The sequence below is a fragment of the Sorex araneus genome, chromosome 2 (assembly GCF_027595985.1).
Source record: "Sorex araneus isolate mSorAra2 chromosome 2, mSorAra2.pri, whole genome shotgun sequence".
Classification (NCBI taxonomy): domain Eukaryota; kingdom Metazoa; phylum Chordata; class Mammalia; order Eulipotyphla; family Soricidae; genus Sorex; species Sorex araneus.
This window is the reverse complement of record NC_073303.1, coordinates 134,692,822-134,712,608: the sequence shown is the minus strand read 5'-3', so window position 1 is coordinate 134,712,608 and position 19,787 is coordinate 134,692,822. Positions and strand designations below refer to the sequence as shown.

Sequence of the window (19,787 nt, the reverse complement as noted above, 5' to 3'; positions counted from 1 at the left end):
TAAGTCCGTTGGCTCATTTAGTGGGACATAATCCTGGAGAGTGCCGCAGCGGTCTCCACAAAGCCCCTGCCTCAGAGAGCTCACGTCTGGGAAGGAGCGAGGAGACACCTCCATGAACCAGCATGGAGAAGGCAGTGACAGCCGTGGCGTGTATAGGAGAGCTGATAGATAAATCTGGAAAGCATTGTCTTTTTTTATTAATAGTTTATTTTGAATTAGTGAGTCAACGTGAGGGTACAGTTACAGATTTATACATTTTTGTGCTCATGTTTCCCCCATACAAAGTTCGATAACCCATCCCTTCACCAGTGCCCATTCTCCACCACCCGTAAACCCAGCATCCCTCCCACCCTCCCCAGTCCCATCTCCCCCCACCCCACACTGCCACTATGGCAGGGTATTCCCTTTTGTTCTCTCTCTCTGATTAGGTGTTGTGGTTTGCAATAAAGGTATTGAGTGGCCATTGTGTTCAGTCTCTAGTCTATATTTGGCCTGCATCATCCTTCCCCCACATGACCTCCAACCACATTTTACTTGGTGTTCCCTTCTCTGAGTTGCCCAGAATGAGAGACCAGCCTCCAAGCCATGGAGACAACCTCCTGGTACTTATTTCTACTATTCTTGGGTATTAGTCTTATAGTCTGTTATTCTATATTCCACAGATGAGTGCAATCTTTCTATGTCTGTCTCTTGCTTTCTGACTCATTTCACTTAGCATGATACTTTCCATGCTGATCCACTTGTATGCAAATGTCATGACCTCATTTTTTCTAACAGCTGCATAGTATTCCATTGTATAGATGTACCAGAGTTTCTTCAACCAGTCATCTGTTCTAGGGCACTTGGGTTTTTTCCAGATTTTGGCTATTGTAAACAGTGCTGCGATGAACATATAAGTGCAAATGTCATTTCGACTATACTTTTTGGCTTTTCTGGGATATATTCCCAGCAGTGGTATTGCTGGGTCATATGGGAGCTCAACCTCTAGTTTTTTGAGAATCGTCCATATTCCAAAAGGGCTGAACTAGCCAGCATTCCCACCAGCAGTGTAGAAGGGTCCCTTTCTCCCCACGTCCTTTCCAACAGCGGTTGCTTTTGTTCTTTTGGATGTGTGCTAGACTCTGTGGTGTCTTAAAGGTTACAGGCACATGAAATGGGACACACACTCCTTGAGATAGAATGAACAGGGTTCATACACAAAAACAAGAAAACAACCAAAGTGGCTGGTGTATAGAGAGCAAAAAAAAAGAGGGGAGTAACAAGCTTTAGGAAACAGGTTGTGAACAGACCAACTCAAAAGTTAGAAACTGTGGAAACAATTTGGATATTAAGTGTGAAAAGAAACAATTACAGACTTTCAACAAGGGAAATGCTATAATTTGATTTCTGTATAAATAAGCAGATCAGGCTATTATGTGATTAGAGATACGTATTAGAGTGAAAGGGCAAAGATCACTTAAAGAACCAGTGTGGTCAAATGAGGACTGATAGTGGCTGGTTGGGACGGTATGGTCCAGGAACAATACGGTGTCCAGTGGGTAATAGGGCCAGGGATATCATGCAGATATCATGTACATGCCCTGTAAGTGTAAGGCTCTAAATTCAATCCCTGCCACCACATCCCCACCCCTGCCTTCGTGCACACACAGCATGACTATAGTGTCCTCAGCATTATTGGGCCTGAGGAGCCACCCATTGCTGGGCCTAAGCACCATAAGGTCAGACCTGTACCACCAGACCAGTATCACCAATAGTGGCCCAGAGTCTCTGAGTACTTCTGGGGAGGCCCTTTCCACCTCAAAAAGAATGGATGCTTTCTTTAAAAAATATCTGCTTTTGGGGATGGAGTGATAGCACAGCGGGTAGGGAATTTTCCTTGTACGCAGCCGACCCGGGTTCGATTCCCAGCATCCCATATGGTCCCCTGAGCACCGCTAGGGGTAATTCCTGAGTGCAGAGCCAGGAGTGACCCCTGAGCATCGATGGGTGTGACCCAAAAAGCAAAATATATACATATCTGCTTTCTTTGAGGCCTGAGAGATAGTATAGTGGTTAGGGTGCTTGCCTTGCCTTGCACATAGCTGACCTGGCTTTGATTACTGGCATCCCATATGGTCCCCGGAGTACTACCAGGAGTGATTCCTGAGTGCAGAGCCATCTGAGCATCACTGGGTGTGACCCAAAAACAAACAAACAAAAAAGAGGATATTGAAATGATGCTGAGGCTTATGGCTAAGCAGTTGAGTAAATTGTGTCTTTTGCTCAGACAAGAAAGACCAGAGGATAAAGGGGACTGGAGCAAGAGGTAATCAGAAAAATCTGGTTTAGGTGTATTTAGTTGAGTGACTGTTGCATGCTAAACTTCAGGAGAAGACTAAGTACTTGGGCATGAGTTTCATCTCTAGAGAAAAATTAGGGCTGCAATTGTGAATATGGAAATTCTAAGCATACTGATGATGTCTGATGGAATTGAATGCGATCATCAGAGTGTGAGAGAAAAGGTCCTGAGCTGAGCATGTGGGCATTCTAACACTCAGAGGCTGGAAGACGAGGATGACTGAGAGAAGAAGACTGCGGTGGAGACCCATGAGTGGAGGAGCACTCAATGAGACGAAGCAGGGAAGACTGTAAAGTAGCACTGAATCAAGCAGATGTCCCTGAGGCTGGAGGAGGGCAACAGGGGAGAGATTCTGAATCTGGGTGGCTGAGGGAGGCTTAGTGTGGGAGGGGAAGGAAGCCCAGCACAAGGAGTCCTAGAGGAAGGATGGCCTAGAGAGGAGGGAAACGGGAGTCCACCTCATGTGGACTGTGGGTGGGCAAAGCGTCAGTGGAAGAGGCCTGATTCAGCTCAGGTACGGACTCCATGTTCAAGCCATCCTGAAGATGGGGTTTCCCGGCCTGGGTGGGGTGAGGAGCGCAGCCCCATGAGGACAGTGGAGTGTAGCTAAGTGATGAGGGGCCCAGACAGGGAACAGAAGAGCTTTGTTACAGAGCCCGCAGCAGCAACGGGAAGGGGCAGCACTCGATGGAGGGTAAGCCTGTGCTGCAGTGTCTTCTGAAAGAAGCTCTCAGCTCACCCACTGGGTCTTCTCACAGCTGGGTGACTATAGTTCACTGTGCGCACACATCAGCCTGGCCTGATGTAAGTTAGGCGAAGTGAGGTGAAGGTGCTGATGACACAAGCATTGCTTAGCTGGTGCCACGCAAACATCTATGGCAAAATGTTCTTTTCCACGTATAGCTGCCTCTGCCACTTGACTCACCTCAAAGCAACTCCCCCCGGTACAAATAACTTTCACAGTGAAGAGGACTGGCAGACACCACCTTAATGAAGAGATCAAAGTGAAACTTACCCGTCCAGGGACAAATTTAAATCTAATCTTACTTGATAGAATGCAGTGGAAAGAATGAGAATTGCTTTTGTGATATACATGATATACATCAGGAATCACAGGCCAAGTCGACTTGAGGGGCATTTCTAAAGTAACAGTCTTGTACCTGAGAAATGGATGTATCAGAGCATGTTATAGGGAGCCCTCAGGTCTGCTCAGTTTCAGCTGCACAATTCTGAAATATAGTAATAGTTAGTGAATTATTGCTCCTAAATAATGTTAAATAAATTAATATCTAAATACACACTTATGTACATACTTTTGCTAGTGTTTGGACAACTTGCAAACCTCAGATGGGGTCTGAGAGTGGGATAGTTGTGTAGCTGCCAGAATCACTTGAGTTTGAATCTCCACTCCAGTATTTGATAGCTGTGTGAGTTCAGGCAAGCACTTGACCTCTCTGAGATTCATTTCCTTTGGTCAACCAGAAGTATAACTCTCACTTCTCAGGGGTATAGCAAGATAGCATAGATGAGATCATGGATGACATTCTTGGCCTATTCCAAACTTCCTCTTTGAGACAGGTCCTGGAGAAGAAACATGCCTGGGTCACAATTATTTAGAAGAGATGAGATAAAAAACCCAGGTTTGTGGGGCTAGAGAGATAGTACAGCAGGTAGAGCTCTTGCCTTGCACTCGACCAACCCTTGTTGGATTTATGGCACCCCATGTGGTCTCCCAAGCACTACTAGGAGTGATTCCTGAGTACATAGCCAGGAATAACCACTGAGCATCACCTGGTGTAACCCCCCCCCACCCCGAAGCAAAAAACCCAGGTTCTTCATTCCAGTTAGGATCATCAGGATGGTGCCACATTTTGGTGATGGTCTAGGACTATCAAACACTTTGATTTCTGAGAGGCTTAGACACCAACATAACAACATAAATATGGTTATCTCCAAATGCAGCCCCCCCCCTACATACACTTTGGGCTGGGCAGAATCATCCTTGGAGTCTCCTCTAATACTTAAATTCGGTAATATTAAAAGAATGGAAAAATTAGTGAAACTGGTTTTAGGACAGAAAACAGCAAGGCCCTTAATTTCCTCCCACTAAATCAGTTGCATTCATGACTACCGTTCAGAATATATCAATATTTCTCTTCAAAAAGACTCTTTTCCTTCTCCTTTGCCACTTGAAAGGACTGTCTCCGCCTCTGGAAAGTGCTCTGTCTTGATTGTATGCTAGTTGGAATAAACACAGTTAGATGAAGAAGAAAAGGGGTGATTAGGGAATTATGCATAATGGCTGTTAGATTGGCTCCCAAACTCAGTTCAGGACGTGAGTCTCTCTCTCTCTCTCTCTCTCTCTCTCTCTCTCTCTCTCTCTCTCTCTCTCTCTCTCTCTCTCTCTCTCTTTCTCTCTCTCTCTCTTAGAAAAGGCTGTTCTGGGAAAGGGCTAATTTCTGGTTGAAAGTTGGGGCATGAAAGGAAGAGCTTGGCAAGTTATTCATAAGATTCCCTGCCTGCTGCCATACAAGAGTCACAGGCATACCAGTGGCAAGATTCTGTGCCATTTTTCCTGTGGCAGGACAAAGAATGAGTCTTTCTGAATGAGACACAACTTCAGTCAGGGTGGTGAGCAGAGCCTTAGCCATATTTTCACTGACAATTCATGTGTAATCATTCACTGAGTATGGCCTACATGTCTGATGGTGGTTGGTGAGATGCAGGGTATAGGGGCCAGGATAATAGTCAAAACCATGGACTCCTCCAGGAACTAATTCCATTCGTGGGGCAGTGGAGAGGGTGGAGATGCGCTAGAGACTACTAGTGCAAACCAAGAAGTGTTAAGATTGTTATAGTGGGGCTGTGGGGCTAGGGAGATTCCAAGTCATCTGTCAGGGAATGAGCTTGAGTTCAGTTAGAAATGTCTTAAATAATACCATGGCAAGTAACCTGCTATGTCTTGGAATCACACGGAGGTGAGAGAAATCCATCCAAAGGTGATGATCATGATTTAAGCATATCAGAAGATAGTGATAACACCCCAGCCTGGGTGGCTTATTATTTTTTTAAGGACTTTTTAGAGCTTGTGATTTTGAGATGGGGCTCTAAGGAAGTGTTGGAAGGAGTCTGGGAAATGGATGTGTGTGTGTGTGTGTGTGTGTGTGTGTGTTGCCAGATATCAAATCCAGAGCCTCACACATGCAAGTGCTCTATAGCTGAGCTATATCCTGGACACCCATGAATATAACCATTTTATATGAAATGATGTAAAAATGAATGAGAGCAAAACTGAAGTGGTGAGAAACAGCTTGGGGGCCAAGTAGGAGTGAAGCAGGAACTCATAGGACAGGGAGAGGTGGTGGAGCCCACAACAGAGGATTTTGCATGTAAGTTAAGGGGCTCATTAAAATCTGTCTTCCAGTAAAATGCCTCTTCAAGAATAAGTAAAAGCAAAAAAAAAATAAAATAAGTGAAAGCAAATATTTATAAAATGCATGAGTTAATGCCATTTAAGCCTAAATGTGTGAGTTTTTTCTTTAAATGGATCCGATACCCCTAATGTTTTTATTATTAAGATCCAACTAAGATTAATCACTTATAATTTATTTTTAAACCTTAGTGTATAAAATTGCTTCTTTGAAACTGAAGGTATGTCTTGCCAAATTCAGACTGACAGCTGTCATTGACATCCCACTCAAGTTCAGAAGTACACTTGTCACTCATCCAAACCAGAGCATGGTTTTCAATGAAATTTGAAAGAAATTTTCAATGAAAATTGAAAGCTTAATAAAAATATAATTTTTATTCTTTCTTTTATAACTTTCTTCTATACCAGTGACCAGTTCCTCCTACTACACAATGTTTTATACCATGCTCTGGTCTTTCTTCTCACCGGCCTCTCTAATACCTACCAATACAGTCACAAAATTCCACCTACTTTCTCTCCTGCATATTGCTCAAGCCTGTCTCTCCATGGACACTGCCTTTGGCCTGGTCTGACACACTGTAGGATTTCTTCACCTCTTGTTTTTTTTTTTAATCTCTTCTTTTGCCTTCCTCTGGTTGATAATTGTTTTAAATGCAGATGTGATGATGTCTCTTCTCCTTGGAGCTTCTTGGTGGGTCTTGGAATAAACAGTGGATTCAGCACACCAAATCCTGGCATCTTCCAGTACCTGCCTACCCTGAGCTGTTTTCTACTTACCCATACTCAAACCATGCTGATATTTTCAACTCCTAACTTGGTTAAGTCCTAGTCTCTTTCAGAACTCAGCTAAATCCCATTTCTTCCAAGAGAACTTCTCTGATCCCCAATTAAGATACGCTGGAATGTTGGTACTTTTTACCATGGTAATTAACGATGAGTTGTGTGGTCTGATGGTCTAATGTGTGGTTTAAATGTCTAAATTGTGTGGTTTCTGTTCTAATGCTTATTAACCCTATAGCATGTAAATTTCCAGAGTTAGGACTATGCTTGCCTTATTTAGTACTATACCCTGCACTATTCTGGTTCCCAGTACTTGGGTACACAAATACAAATATCGTCGAACATCTGACTATTTACATGTTTCTTTGCTTTCTGAAGATTCTTCAGACAAATATATGTATATGTATATATAGTATACCTATATATGTATATATAACTCTAACATACCAATTCGGTGTCATCAATAGGTATGATTAACCATCATCTGTTCTGCCCATAATTGAGCATTTTAAAACAAGATCTTATAGAAGTGAAAGATTATTTGGATTCCTGATGCTGAACATTAATTCCCGGTATATAAAGCAGACGTCGGGCACTGCTGGCGTCTGCTCCCAAGCACATCTCTCTACCATGCAGCCAACATGGGGACTGAGACTGTTAGTTGGAGGACAGGGAACCAGGGCCTAGTGTTTGGTCCCTGGGTGATGCCAAGCCACACTGGCTCAGAATGAGCTATGTGAAACAAAATGGAAATCATCATTTGATACAATACTTTTCATATTGATTGTGTCTATCCTCAGGTATTTTTTCAGTCAACATGTGTTTCTAAAGTAATCTTGTTCACCTCCTTGATCCTGTGCATTTTGTGTTAAATTGACTTCCAGGCAGTCCCTGAGGCTGCACATGTTTTCCCCATAGCTTCTATTTTAATGGCAGAATTTGCAGCAAGTGGTGGCAAGTAACATCACAGAGCAATCAAAGTTATGTTTAAACTAAGTAAAAGCCTTTCAAATATGAAATAGGTTTTTAGGTAGTTAAGGTAGAACTAATAGGTAAACTTAAGTGTTACTACTTGAAAATGAATTGACATTTTAAAGACACTAAAATAAATGGGAAAGAATGTTTTAAAAAATGTTGTGGCCTGGCTCGGGCCTCATGTGGAGGGGCCCATGCCCAGGCAGGCGAGCTGGGGAGCCCCGAGACACTGTCAGAGGCCCTGAGACCCCAGAGCACCACAGGATGTAGAGCCCATAAAATAAAGTTTAAAGATTATGAAGTCACCCTCACAAGGTGCAAAAATCTTTATTTTATCAACTAGTTTATTTTATTAACCATTTATTTATTAACTATTTATTTTATCAATTAGTTTATTTTATCAACTAGTTGATGAAAAATCACTTCTATTTAGCCAGTTAGCAAAATTATATTTAAGCCTGAAATAAAAAGTGAAATTAGATGAATGAAAATATTGTCAGACAAGCAAGTGACACTTAATACAACTAAAGCATGGGTCTTGGGCGCTTTGGTGAGCCATGGTAACTATTGATCACAAGCATAAACATTAACACTTTTTGGTCAACTTATTACCTAGCTACAAAAATAATGAAATAATGAAAATATAGGTAAGAAAGAAAGTAACCTGAGGTCCCAGAAAGAAAGCACAAGGGTTCAGGTACCTGCCTTCAGTCCCTGGCACTGGACATGATTCCCCCAGACACCACCAGGAGACATAGCCAGGTGTGAACCCCGAGCACGGCTGGGTGTGACCCCCACCAAGAGAAAAGTAACCTGAAAATCTGTCATCAGTTCTAAAGCATTAATAATGACAGCTTGCAACACAGTGCTTTCATATGTAACATTGATCATTGGTTTCATTTGACTGTCAAAAGTAAACTAGTAAATAGCCCAACATAAGTGGAAACTGTAAAACTGCCCTGGCTATGGTTTACTATGTGTGGGAATGTGACTTTGTGTGCTGATGCTCCTCATTCCCTTTGCAATAGAGGATGGAGGCAGACTGTGACCGAGCAGGTAAAAATGCATTCTCCTGGCTTTAATGTCGTTAAAATGTTGCCCCAACTCAAGAGAAATGTATTTAGAATTACTTTCAGTGCTGCCTCTCAGTGTTTGCAGAAGGCATAATCCACTTAATACTGCAACTTCTTTTTGCAGATTTCCCTCCAAATATTAAAAGTATATTTTCAGAATTTGTTATATGGACTGTTTTAAATCTCAGTACCTCAGTTAGAGTGACAGTGCAAAGGGCTGTGTGCATGCTTTGCTTGCAGGAGGGCCAGTTCCCAGGAAAAACATGGTCCCCATGAGTAGACGCTGAGCACAGAGTTGGGAGTAGTCTCTAAGCACCACTGGGTGTTCCCCCACTGTAAAAATCTCTATACTTATTGTATAAATGAAGCTTTTTAATTTTATTTTTGAAATTAAAAGAATTATTGACTGAGATTATGTGATTTACAATCATTACTATTAACGATTTTTTTTAAACCTCATAAGCAGTGTTTGAGGGGTTGGTTGTTCAGTGTTAGGATTTGAGGGTACAATGATGCTGTGGTGTCAGGGACCACCAGTGTCATGCCTACAGTGTTTGGGGGCTCCGAGACCCAGTGGTGCCTGAGTATCTCCAGAGTTGCCCCAGCAATGCTCAGAGGACCATATCCAGGGATTGAATTCAGGTTAACCCCTAACTAGCTCCTGGCCCCTGAATAAAATTATTTTGAACATTCTTTTAAAAAATATATTTACTTTAGGCACACATCTCCCATCCTGACTGATTCCTCCAGCCATCATTTTCTTAGTGATCCCTTCTCTATTCTCACATGAAAGCTTGTAACTATCTAACGGTGTTTCAATAAAATTAAAAAAATGTATTTATTTATTAGAATGGACAATTACCTGACCTTTGGTTTTGCTATGCAGATGTTTGTTAAACCTCATTTTTTACATTCACATGTCATATCTTCCCAGAACAAAACCATCATAAAAATATCATTTTATGATAGTCATGGAAGCTTTGAAGCCTCTCATACACTGCACAATTGCAGGAATTAATTGATCTCAAATGTCTGTGGAAGTAAAGCAAAAGCTAGATTTTGTAGAGCCAGAACCCCATGCCAGCAGTCCATGGACTGATTTGTTCTCCTGCTTGCCACAAGGAAATCTGTAGAAGAAATAGGAAAGGATTAAAGCATCCTTTTTTAGGCCTACGTCATCTATTCATTTCCCAAAAAGTCCTAAAATCTGTGAATGTTAGTACATTGTTAATCAAATGTTCAGTTACAGTTCAGTGTAACAGAACTGGGGTGGGTCGAGCTGAGTCCTGGCAGGATCCGTGAAAGATGTGTCTGTACTGTCATTCAGACTTAACTGTGACCACCTGATTTATTGAGCACCAGTTCTTCAGGAACCAGATAACCTGCTCTCCTTTTCCCTAGGATCCACAATTTTTGGTTAGACCATCTGGTCAAATGAAAAATGGATGTTGAGAACATTGGTCCTCCTTATATGCCAATGCTTCCACTAAGGGCTTTTAGCCCCCTTCACCCTCACCCTTACCCCCACGTCCCCCACCCCACCCTCACCCTTACCCCCACGTCCCCCACCCCACCCCTCTCAGATGTCCCTGAAGACACCACATTTTCTTGCCTTATCAGCGTTTCTTAACTCATCCATGTACTTCTCTGGCCTCCTTTGTTTCAGTTTCTCTAAACACTGAGATAAGTGTCTTGAGGCCCGATCATGGAATCTGAAGCAGACAGAGCATGGAGTTGATACTGCTTCCTAGGCCCTTCATTTATGAAACCCTTAATTCATTTTGTTGGTTGGAGGAGAGAGGTAGAGATGAGAGCAGGGAGTTAACTGTGCTGACCAGCGAGCTTGAGCATAACTCCAGTTAGGGGCTACCTGTTGTACATTTTACTTCCAAGACTTGGAAGGGATTTTAGGAACATGAGCTATAACATGTTGCCTCTTCTGTGAGAATTTTTATGGTGGAGGGTTAAGCAAGCCCTGTATCCCCAATCACAGTGATTAAATTCTTGTATTCCTATTTCTTCCTGGACACAAGTCTGATTGGGATGAGGCTAGGGTCCTAGCCTCATGTTTCTAGCCTCATGTTGGTCCTAGCCCACATGTTGTTTTCCAAAGTCATTACCTCTGCTTTCTCTCTCCAACCAGGTGTTGGACTGGATTGAAAACCATGGTGAGGCCTTTCTCAGCAAACACACAGGGGTTGGCAAGTCCCTACATCGAGCTCGGGCCCTGCAGAAGAGACATGATGACTTTGAAGAGGTGGCTCAGGTGAGATGCTGTGCGTGATTGTCTATGTGTGGAGCCAGGTGAGGTAGACCACTGATGTGACTGTGGTGTTTGGTGGGGCTTGTCAGATTGATATCCCCTGGACTCTAAGCTGCAAGAAGACCTTTGTTTTTTCTTGAATCACTAGGTAAGTGGTAAAAAGACTCTCTGTATCTCCAAGGAAAGTCTTTTATGTCATAACCATCAATAATGCATTGTCTGCAAGGTGGTGGCAGTGGGACGGAATGAAATTATTATAACATCAATACCCCAGAGGTATATGGTTGTCACTGCAGGTGAATTGGAGTTAAGTGAATATTTCACAAAGCTAGGTAACTTTCATGACCTGTAGGAAGGGATTGTACCTGGACACCACACCACAGACACACAGGCTGGGTGTGCCCAGAACCCATGATGTGTCTTTGTCTTCTTGGCGCAATGTTTCATCTGTAATTTGCATAATATTCAGCAGAGATGCACAACTGATCCTGAAGGGGTGTCATTTTATAATATGTATAAATCTGCTGTTAATGAGAGGTCTTGCCCATTTATGTTAATCGTGAAATGACATAAGAGAATTTCTTTTCTTATTTTCCACCTCAAAAATATGTCATTTGTTTACATTTTTACATTCTTTTTAAAGGTGTTTTCACTTTGGATACTGGAAATCTTCATCTTCATGATGAAATACTGTCCAATTATTTTAAATAGTATCATAATGGAAGATAAACTCTTAAGACTGTGTGGAGGGGAGCTGGGGAGGGCATCAATATGGGGCAGAGAGATATATGCTGCTGGAGGAATGTGGATGAGAAAGCTGGAGCTTATTGTCACACGGCTCTCTTGAACACTGCCTCTGATTCCCCCAGGAGGGCACTGTTGCAGAACAGAAGTCTGGGGGTCACTTGACTATAGACAGCCCTGACAGTGAAAGAATCTCTTTCACCTTCATGATCTAATTGTTCTTTGCCCCAAGGCTCATATGAAAAGGGAATTCTGAATGTACAATCTCTGTATTCAGAATTCTAAAATATTGTTTTAAAATTGAAGGAACTGTCTCATCTTTTTCAACTCCTGAAACTTTTTCCTTCTTCAGGAAAGAGCAGGCTCCCAAATGTAGTAAATGGTTGCAGTTCTCCATAAAACCACTGAACAAATTCATATCCATTCCCGGAAAAGGATTATCTATGATTGCTATCATTGGCCTCTCCTTATAATAAAGGCATATAAGGCTGTTATTAAATTGCTATTGCTATTAAGAATTAATGTAAACAATCCATTAATTGATATTACACTTTAACTTAAATTTTGTTATTAGCTCTTGAACACATTTTAAATTATTATTTTTAAATCATAATTGAGGTGACATGATTATAGTTAGTTTAGATTTATACTTAGGAGTACAGAGTCACAGCCCCTTTGCCACTGCCCCTTTGCCAGCCCAAGACTCTCCACCGTGTCCTGGATTTGCTTCTGCTCCATCTCTTCCTCCTTTACCTCTGCCCTCCTGCTTGGTAACTTCAGTTCTGTATTCAGAGCTCAAGGTGTTGTTGTCATTGGATACCATCTATTCTCTTCATTTTTACATTTTTATTAAGGCATTGTAATTCCCAAAATTGAGTTTTATATAGTTGAGTTTTAGACATAGAATGTTCCAGTACCAGTTCCACTTTCAGTGTCAGCTTTCCTCCACCAGTGTCCCCAGGTTCCCTCCTATCTCTCCCTCACCTCATAGCCTGCCTCATTGGCAGACACATTTTAAAGTTTTGCTGTTGTCATTTGGATCTCCTGCTTTCAATTTTGTCGGCTCTGGTTGTGCTGTATAGATACACCACACCTCTGTACCATAGATGCACTTGAGTCTTCCGTTCTCTTCCCCTGTTACTCCCCCTGAGATTTATTTCCTTCCCAGCCCTTTTCCTACCTATACTCAAGGAACAAGGATGATCTAAGTATCTCCCACTTTCTTTCTTTATATACCACATATGAGTGAGATATAGTTGTCCTTCTCCACTGATTTCTCTAAGCACGGACCCTCTTGCTAAATCCAAATTGTAACAAAAGGCAAGATTTTGTCCTTTCCTTTCTCTGAGTGGTATCCCATTATGCCTATATGCCACAACTTGTTTACCCTCTTATCTTGTTAGGTACTTGGGTTCTTTCTAGACTGTGGTAAGTGGTGCTGCAATGAACATGTGTGGGCATATATTTTTTCAAGTTAACGTTTCCGGATTCATTTGGTGGATGCCAAGGAGTGAAATCACTGGGTTCTGTGGGATTTGGACACATTTTAAATAAATTTATCAGCAGTCATTTAAAGGAAATACATTATTAATGAGTTTCTATTCATCCTGCAGATGGCACTCTTTGAATAGTCTACATAGAAGCTGAGCTGAATGAGAAAGGAGTCGCAGCCCTGGTAGCCTGACTAGGGAGGCTCCTGACATGCAGAGAGTGAGGTCCAGGGCCGTGGGGTACTGCTTGCACGGTCTGTCTGGTACAGGCTACTGACATTGTCCACAGTCACGTAAAAGACTTGAACACCAGTGCAAGTCCCTCCTGTGCCTCGTAGATACTTATCTGATTTGAGGCAATAACCCAGACCTAAGAGTAAATCAGATATTTAAAATTTTTAATTTATTCATTTATTTTAGTTTGGGCTGGAGCGATAGCACAGTGGTTGGGCACTTGCTTTTCACGCAGCTGACCCAAGTTCAATTCCTCCACCCCTCTCTGAGAGCCCAGCAAGCTACCGAGAGTATTGAGTCCGCAAGGCAGAGCCTGGCAAGCTATCCGTGTGTAATGGATATGCCAAAAACAGTAGCAATAAGTCTCTCAATGAGAGACGTTACTGGTGCCCACTCCAACAAATCAATGAGAAATGGGATGACAGTGACAGTGACAGATTTTAGTTTGGGGGGCCACACCCACTGGTGTTAGGGGCTACTCCAGGCTTGTTGCTTGAAGGTCACTCCTGGTAGTGCTCAGGGGGTCATATGCCATGCCAAGAATTAAACCCAGACTTCCTGCATACAAAATCTGAACTCTAACCTGTTGAACTATCTCTCTGACCTCCATAGAGGAAATTAGATCTCAGAAGACATTGTGTTTTTACTATTTTTTTCCTCTTTGGGGTTACATCCAGCAATGCTTAGGGGTTACTCCTGGCTCTGCACTCAGGAATTACCCCTGGCTCAGGGAACCACATGGGATGCTGGGAATCAAACCTGGGTTGGCTACATGCAAGGCAAATGCCCTACCTGCTGTGCTATTATAGCACATTAGACATCATTAAGAATACAATCAAATATAAGGTGGAATCACTACCCATACGATTAGAATGGGATATTAAATTACACAGATTATTAAAATAGAAAAGTTAGCCTGGAGAGATAACTCAGGAATTAAGTTGCTTGTCTAGCATGTAGCTGACCCTAGTTCAATTCACAGAACCTTGTATGGCTCCCTGAGCATCACCAGGAATAATCCCTGGTAAGCCAGGAATAAGTTCTGAACACTGCCAGGTGAGGCTCAAAAACTCCCCTTACCCCACAAAAAAAGTTAACTAAATAAATAGCTAGAATTGAATGTCTTGTTGCCTGGGGACATTTTTACTTAACCAATTTAATTAATGCTCATCTTTATATTACAGTATTTATACTATATTACATGATACTAAAATGCTTAGTACTTGAATCAGGTGATTAGAGTAGTAGAAATATTTTCCTTTCGATGGCCAAATTTTCTTAGTCTGTGCTATTTGACTGAGGCAAAAACAACTCAAGTAACAGGAATACAAATTCTAATTTTTGTTTGGCTTTAAGAATTTTGGGGTCTGTCAGTTGATAGACATTATAATTAAATACATAAAAATATACACGGAAAAACCTGGCAAGCTCCCCATGGCGTATTCAATATGCCAAATACAGCAATAATAACAGGTCTCATTCCCTTAACCCTGAAAGAGCCTCCAATCATTGGTAAAAATGAGTAAGGGAGGCTGCAAAAATCTCATGGTTGGGACGAATGAAGACGTTACTGGTGCCTGCTCGAGTAAATCAGAGAACAAGGGGATGACAGTAATACAGTGACAGTGATCTTTGCTATTATAATGCAGTAGAATACTCAGGTGACCACAGTTTAGATAGCAGCTTTGTCTGCGCCATTAGTGGTCTGCTTTAAACCTTAGTCTCTGAAAGGTCAGTCTTTTCTTCCTGTAAGCTAGCTTAGTTAACAAAAATTAACACACATTTACATTAAATCCATATTATCTAAACTCTCAAAGCACCAAATCACATTTAAGCAAATAAACATAGTAAGTGCATTTGTTTAGATAACAATTTAATATAATTATTTTAAAACAGATTTTTTTATTTAAAGAAAAAATAAAAAGAGGTAGAAAACAGACATAGTTAAGTACCTCGTTTTATAATTTCTCATTTCTTCTTTATTTGATTCATGTGTTTCTCAAACATGATGCTTTAAAACATTCTTTGTGTGAGGTGAAAATACAAGGGGACAATTTAGTAGGCCTAAACCAAGTAGGGAAAAAGGGTTGGAGTAACTGCTTTGCATTCAGGAAGCCTATATTTAATCCCTAGGGTTGCATGGTACCCTCAGCAACTCTGGATGTGGCCCCAAAACATAACATAACAAAAATTTAGTGCACATCCACAATTTTCAAAGTATAATCAGATAACCCAGCAGAGTTCTGAGAGCACATAAAATAAGGAAGCCCATAGAAAGAAAGTCTGTACTCTCTGAGGCATATAGTAGTGCTTGTTTGTCTCCAGCCCCTTTCAAGACCCTGTCTTTGGTACTGGGGGAAATGAAAGGATTGCATAGTCTCATGGCTTAAGTAACTCACAATCAAATGAAAAACATGCACCAAACATCTTAACCTAAGAAGCTTCATAGTGAGAGAGGAGACATGATTTTGTTCTTTTGGGGGCTTTAATAGACATTTCTACTCAAACCAAGGTCAATCATTAGCTTATTTGGTGATTCTCTAAGTATTAGGGATGGTGCAATGATTTGGAGGGTAAGTTTCACTTTTCTTTTTGTGCCTGAAATGGTGAGCAATTATAGCAGCTGCAAATGCAAGCAGGAGGAAAAGGTGGGAGAGCTAAAATAGATGCTTTTTCACACTCCATCTTCTTAGAGAGGATAAATGGTTCTTAGACAGGATGGGGGGGGGGAGGAAGGAAGAAAGCCAGGAAAATACAGAGAAATTAATGTCTAAAGTGGGCAATAAAAATAAAGTGAAACAACAAAGAAAAGAAGGACAATCTTACCATTTGGTACTTGGATGACCCTTGTCATTTGGGGTGGGCTCAGGACATTCCTTCCATGGAGCACCAGGGAAGGGTCTGTGTCTTCTCTGACTCTGTCTCCCCATCTCTCTCTCTCTCCTCTCTAGCTCTCAAAAAATAAACACTAACAACTTACATTTTGAATAACTCCCAGTTAAGGGTTTTTAAGGTCCCACTTTGTGTATAGTTGTAAAAAATTGAGAGGGAAGAGAAGCCACTACCCAAGATATTAACGTAGTTCCTGCCAAGAAACTCTTGCCGAGATCATAAATTGCCCCCGACTTTTGCTGTTTCCTGTTTGGAACAAATGGCACATTCAGAAAAAAATTTTTTCCAATATTTTTCCAATGATTTTTGAAGATCTGGGGAGCAGGTTGAAAGATTTGAAAGCACAGGTGGTGTTTTTATCTTTTGTTCCTTGTCCTGGCAGTCACCATGACAAAAAAAGGGAAGCTTTGAGAAACAAGTGACAGCCTATATAGATGAAAGTTCTTTTGGTTATTTCTTTCCCACTTTATTTAAACACTGTGACTTACAAAGTTTTTCATGATGGTTTGTTACAGGCATTCAGTGTTCCAACCCCAGTCCCACCACCACTGTTGCCTTCCTCCACCATTGTCCTCATTTTGCCAACCACCCCTCAAGCCTGTCCCTGTAGCAGACCCAACATAATTTCTTTATACTGTTTGTTACCAACTGGCTAATGGAATTATCAAAGAATACTTCAGTGAAATAATAGTTTTGAAAATTATTGTATCTCACCATGGGGACATTAAGTCCTTGTCTGAGGGTTTACTGAACTGTTGTTAGTTGAGCCTTCTGTGTTGTTTTTGTTGAGTGTAATTGGCATCTATGTTACGTTCCCATCCAATCTGGTGTGCTCCTACTGGGACGTTAGTATTGTAGAGTTTGGAGATGTCATATGTTCCAGAAAACACAGGATATTTAACTGTGCATTGAGCTTACAAGGCTGTGGTGGTGGACTGTAGGCATGGCTGCCAGGGCTCCCAGAAGTATGGGTGGTAGGGAGAGTTGCCCATCCCTACTCTGAGAAGGCCCAGAATTTCCAGCTAAAAAAAAAAAGCCACCCTGGTATACCTGAAATTTTCAACAGTTTGGCATCTCTGTGGAGCTCAGTTGTGAGGTAGTTGAATCCGACTGTAGGCATGGTGGCAGATTTTGGGGTGTGAGTGGGTTACTGGAGCTTTGGCACAGGGGAGGGAATTGGCCCACCTCCACCTCTCCCAAAGTTGCCCTAGAGGTTCCAGCCAGGGAGCTGTGTATCAGAGAAATTTTTGTGGCTACTTGATCTCTTTTGAGTTTTAATCATGAGTCTCTGAAGCAGGCCTCATAGATGAACTTACATGGCAGCAGTGGTGGAATGTGGATATAGATGGGATTTTTAAAAGTGTTCTGTACTATATCCCAGGTCAAGATGAGGGGCTCTGGCAATGGTTGAGTGCATCTTGTAGAAATGGGTAAGAATATGCTTTGGTGAAAGTCTTCGTTAACCTCTCTATGAATTGTAAAGTGGATGGGAAAACATATTAGTAAAGCTGAAACCAGATGTCAGGCAGCACTGCACAGGTGACATGGGAAGAGACCATTTGTAATGGAAATGCTATTTGGTCATTGTCGGGGAAAAAATAAAATGCCAAGAACACTGATTGCAAAACAATATTTATAGTGCCCCCTTATCAACAAAATGTCATACAACAGCAGAACATATTCCTAAGATTTTAACATAAGAAGAAAAATATGCATATTCCTGATACTTTAATTTACAGCACTTATAACTAGAAAATGGTGATAAAAGAGGATTCTGTTTGCTTGAAGAACTTGTTCTGATAAGAAGACAGAGGGTAGGTTAAAGAATCTTATATCTGTTTGCTACCTGGTGGGTAGTAAAATTGCAGAGAAATAATAGAGATAAAAAAGACCACAAAACAAGCTCTGATTGTTAGTGAAGGAAATCATGGTCTGCTCTGAACTGCTGGAAAGTCCTGTCCGAAGGGTCTCAAATTCTAGCTCATTAAAATTTACCATGGTGATGAGAGACTCAAGTTTTCTTCACCTATGAATTTTGTGACACTGCAAATAAGGCATTAATAAATGATATAAAATAGAACTTTCATGGTAGAAAGGAAATCATGTTTTTTGAAAGAGTATAGACTATGTTTAGACTTTTTAGAACCCTGACTGTTAGATAAAAGGGTTTAGATTTTACTCCTAGGGCCAAAAGAAATAATAAATCCTGAAAGGGATGATAGAAATTGAATTAGAGCCTCTGAATCTACTGGGATTAAGGTTGTAGCCTTGCACACTGCTGACCTTGGTTTGATCCCCAGCATGCATTCCTGAGCACCATCAAGAATGATCCCTGAGCACAGAGCCAAGATTATGCTCTGAGCACTGCTAGGTGTCGCCCCATAATGACAACAACAGCCTCAACCAGGAAACAAACCAAAAAAGACCCTCTAATCCCGAGAATGAGAATTCTTCTATATGCTGCTCTTCAACTGCCATCTGTGGTGCCGGCCTGCAGGTGAAGAAAGATTGAAAACTTATGGTTTCCTGTGATAGGTAGAACTGCTAGTCCATGGGCCAGCATGCAAACAGGTGCTGGTCTGCAAGGATGAACATGCTGGAGAACACTGGTTTAAATCACCTCTGGAACATTGTACTTAGTTCTAGAAAATACATTTTCAAACAGATATTGACAAAACTGTCCTTGTTAGCTTCCAGGGCTGTTAAGTTGAATTGCACATGTTCAGTTTTGAGTAAATAATTTTTTTTAAGACAGGGAGGTGGGTTTGATAGTTGAAGGCTACTGTAGATATAATAAAGGCAGGAAAGTATAGTAAAGTCAATTTTAGCTTAATTCTAACTTTCAACTTATGATTACTTTTTAATTTTGTTTTTGCATCACACCCGGTGATACTCAGGCATTATTCCTGGCTCTGCACTCAGAAATTACTCCTAGCAGTGCTCAGGTAGTCATATGGGATGCCTGGGATCGAACTCAGGTCAGCCGTGTGCAAGGCAAGTGCCCTACCCACTGTACTATCTCTCTAGCCCCATGATTGATTTCTGGATGCTCTTCAAAACTAGAATATAGTGAACATTTTACCACTGGAGGATTTTTTAAGTATAAACATGCTTAAGTTTTTCCCATCTAAAAAATAAACAAGTAGGTAAAGAGAAAACCATCTTTTCTATGTTTTCTGTGCCCAGTTCAATGAACATCTCAGTTCAAAGTAATGATTTTATAATGGGATGTGTATGGTAGTTCTTTTCCATTTCAAAAATTCTCCTTCACTAGAGGTGAATAATATTAACTCTTTTCAAAGGAATATTAAAGGTAACAATAAAACAGGAAAAAAGCAAACATATATGCAAAAGAAGTATGCCATTAACTGAATTTACATTGATTTTGAGTCTAGTCATACTTATTTTGATTCAATGTAGTATATTTGTAAACTTTTCTTTACTTCTCCCCATTGAAGAAACCCAATACCAACAGCAACGATGATGACAATTATAGTTACCAAGTATACTTTAGAAGTATTATAATTATTTGTGTGTTAATAAATCCTCAGAAAATCCTATAAACTAG

The 19,787-nt window shown here is 41.2% G+C and overlaps 1 protein-coding gene across 25 annotated transcripts in view; it reads left to right on the top strand.

Moving 5' to 3' along the window:
* The window catches only part of KALRN (kalirin RhoGEF kinase), an 809,955-nt gene that overhangs the window by 400,478 nt on the left and 389,690 nt on the right, over window positions 1-19,787 (top strand). For all 25 annotated transcript variants that reach the window (XM_055128078.1, XM_055128085.1, XM_055128081.1 and 22 more), the window contains exon 10: window positions 10,740-10,862. In XM_055128078.1, the coding sequence (XP_054984053.1) occupies window positions 10,740-10,862 (123 nt within the window). The remainder of the gene's footprint in view (window positions 1-10,739; window positions 10,863-19,787) is intronic.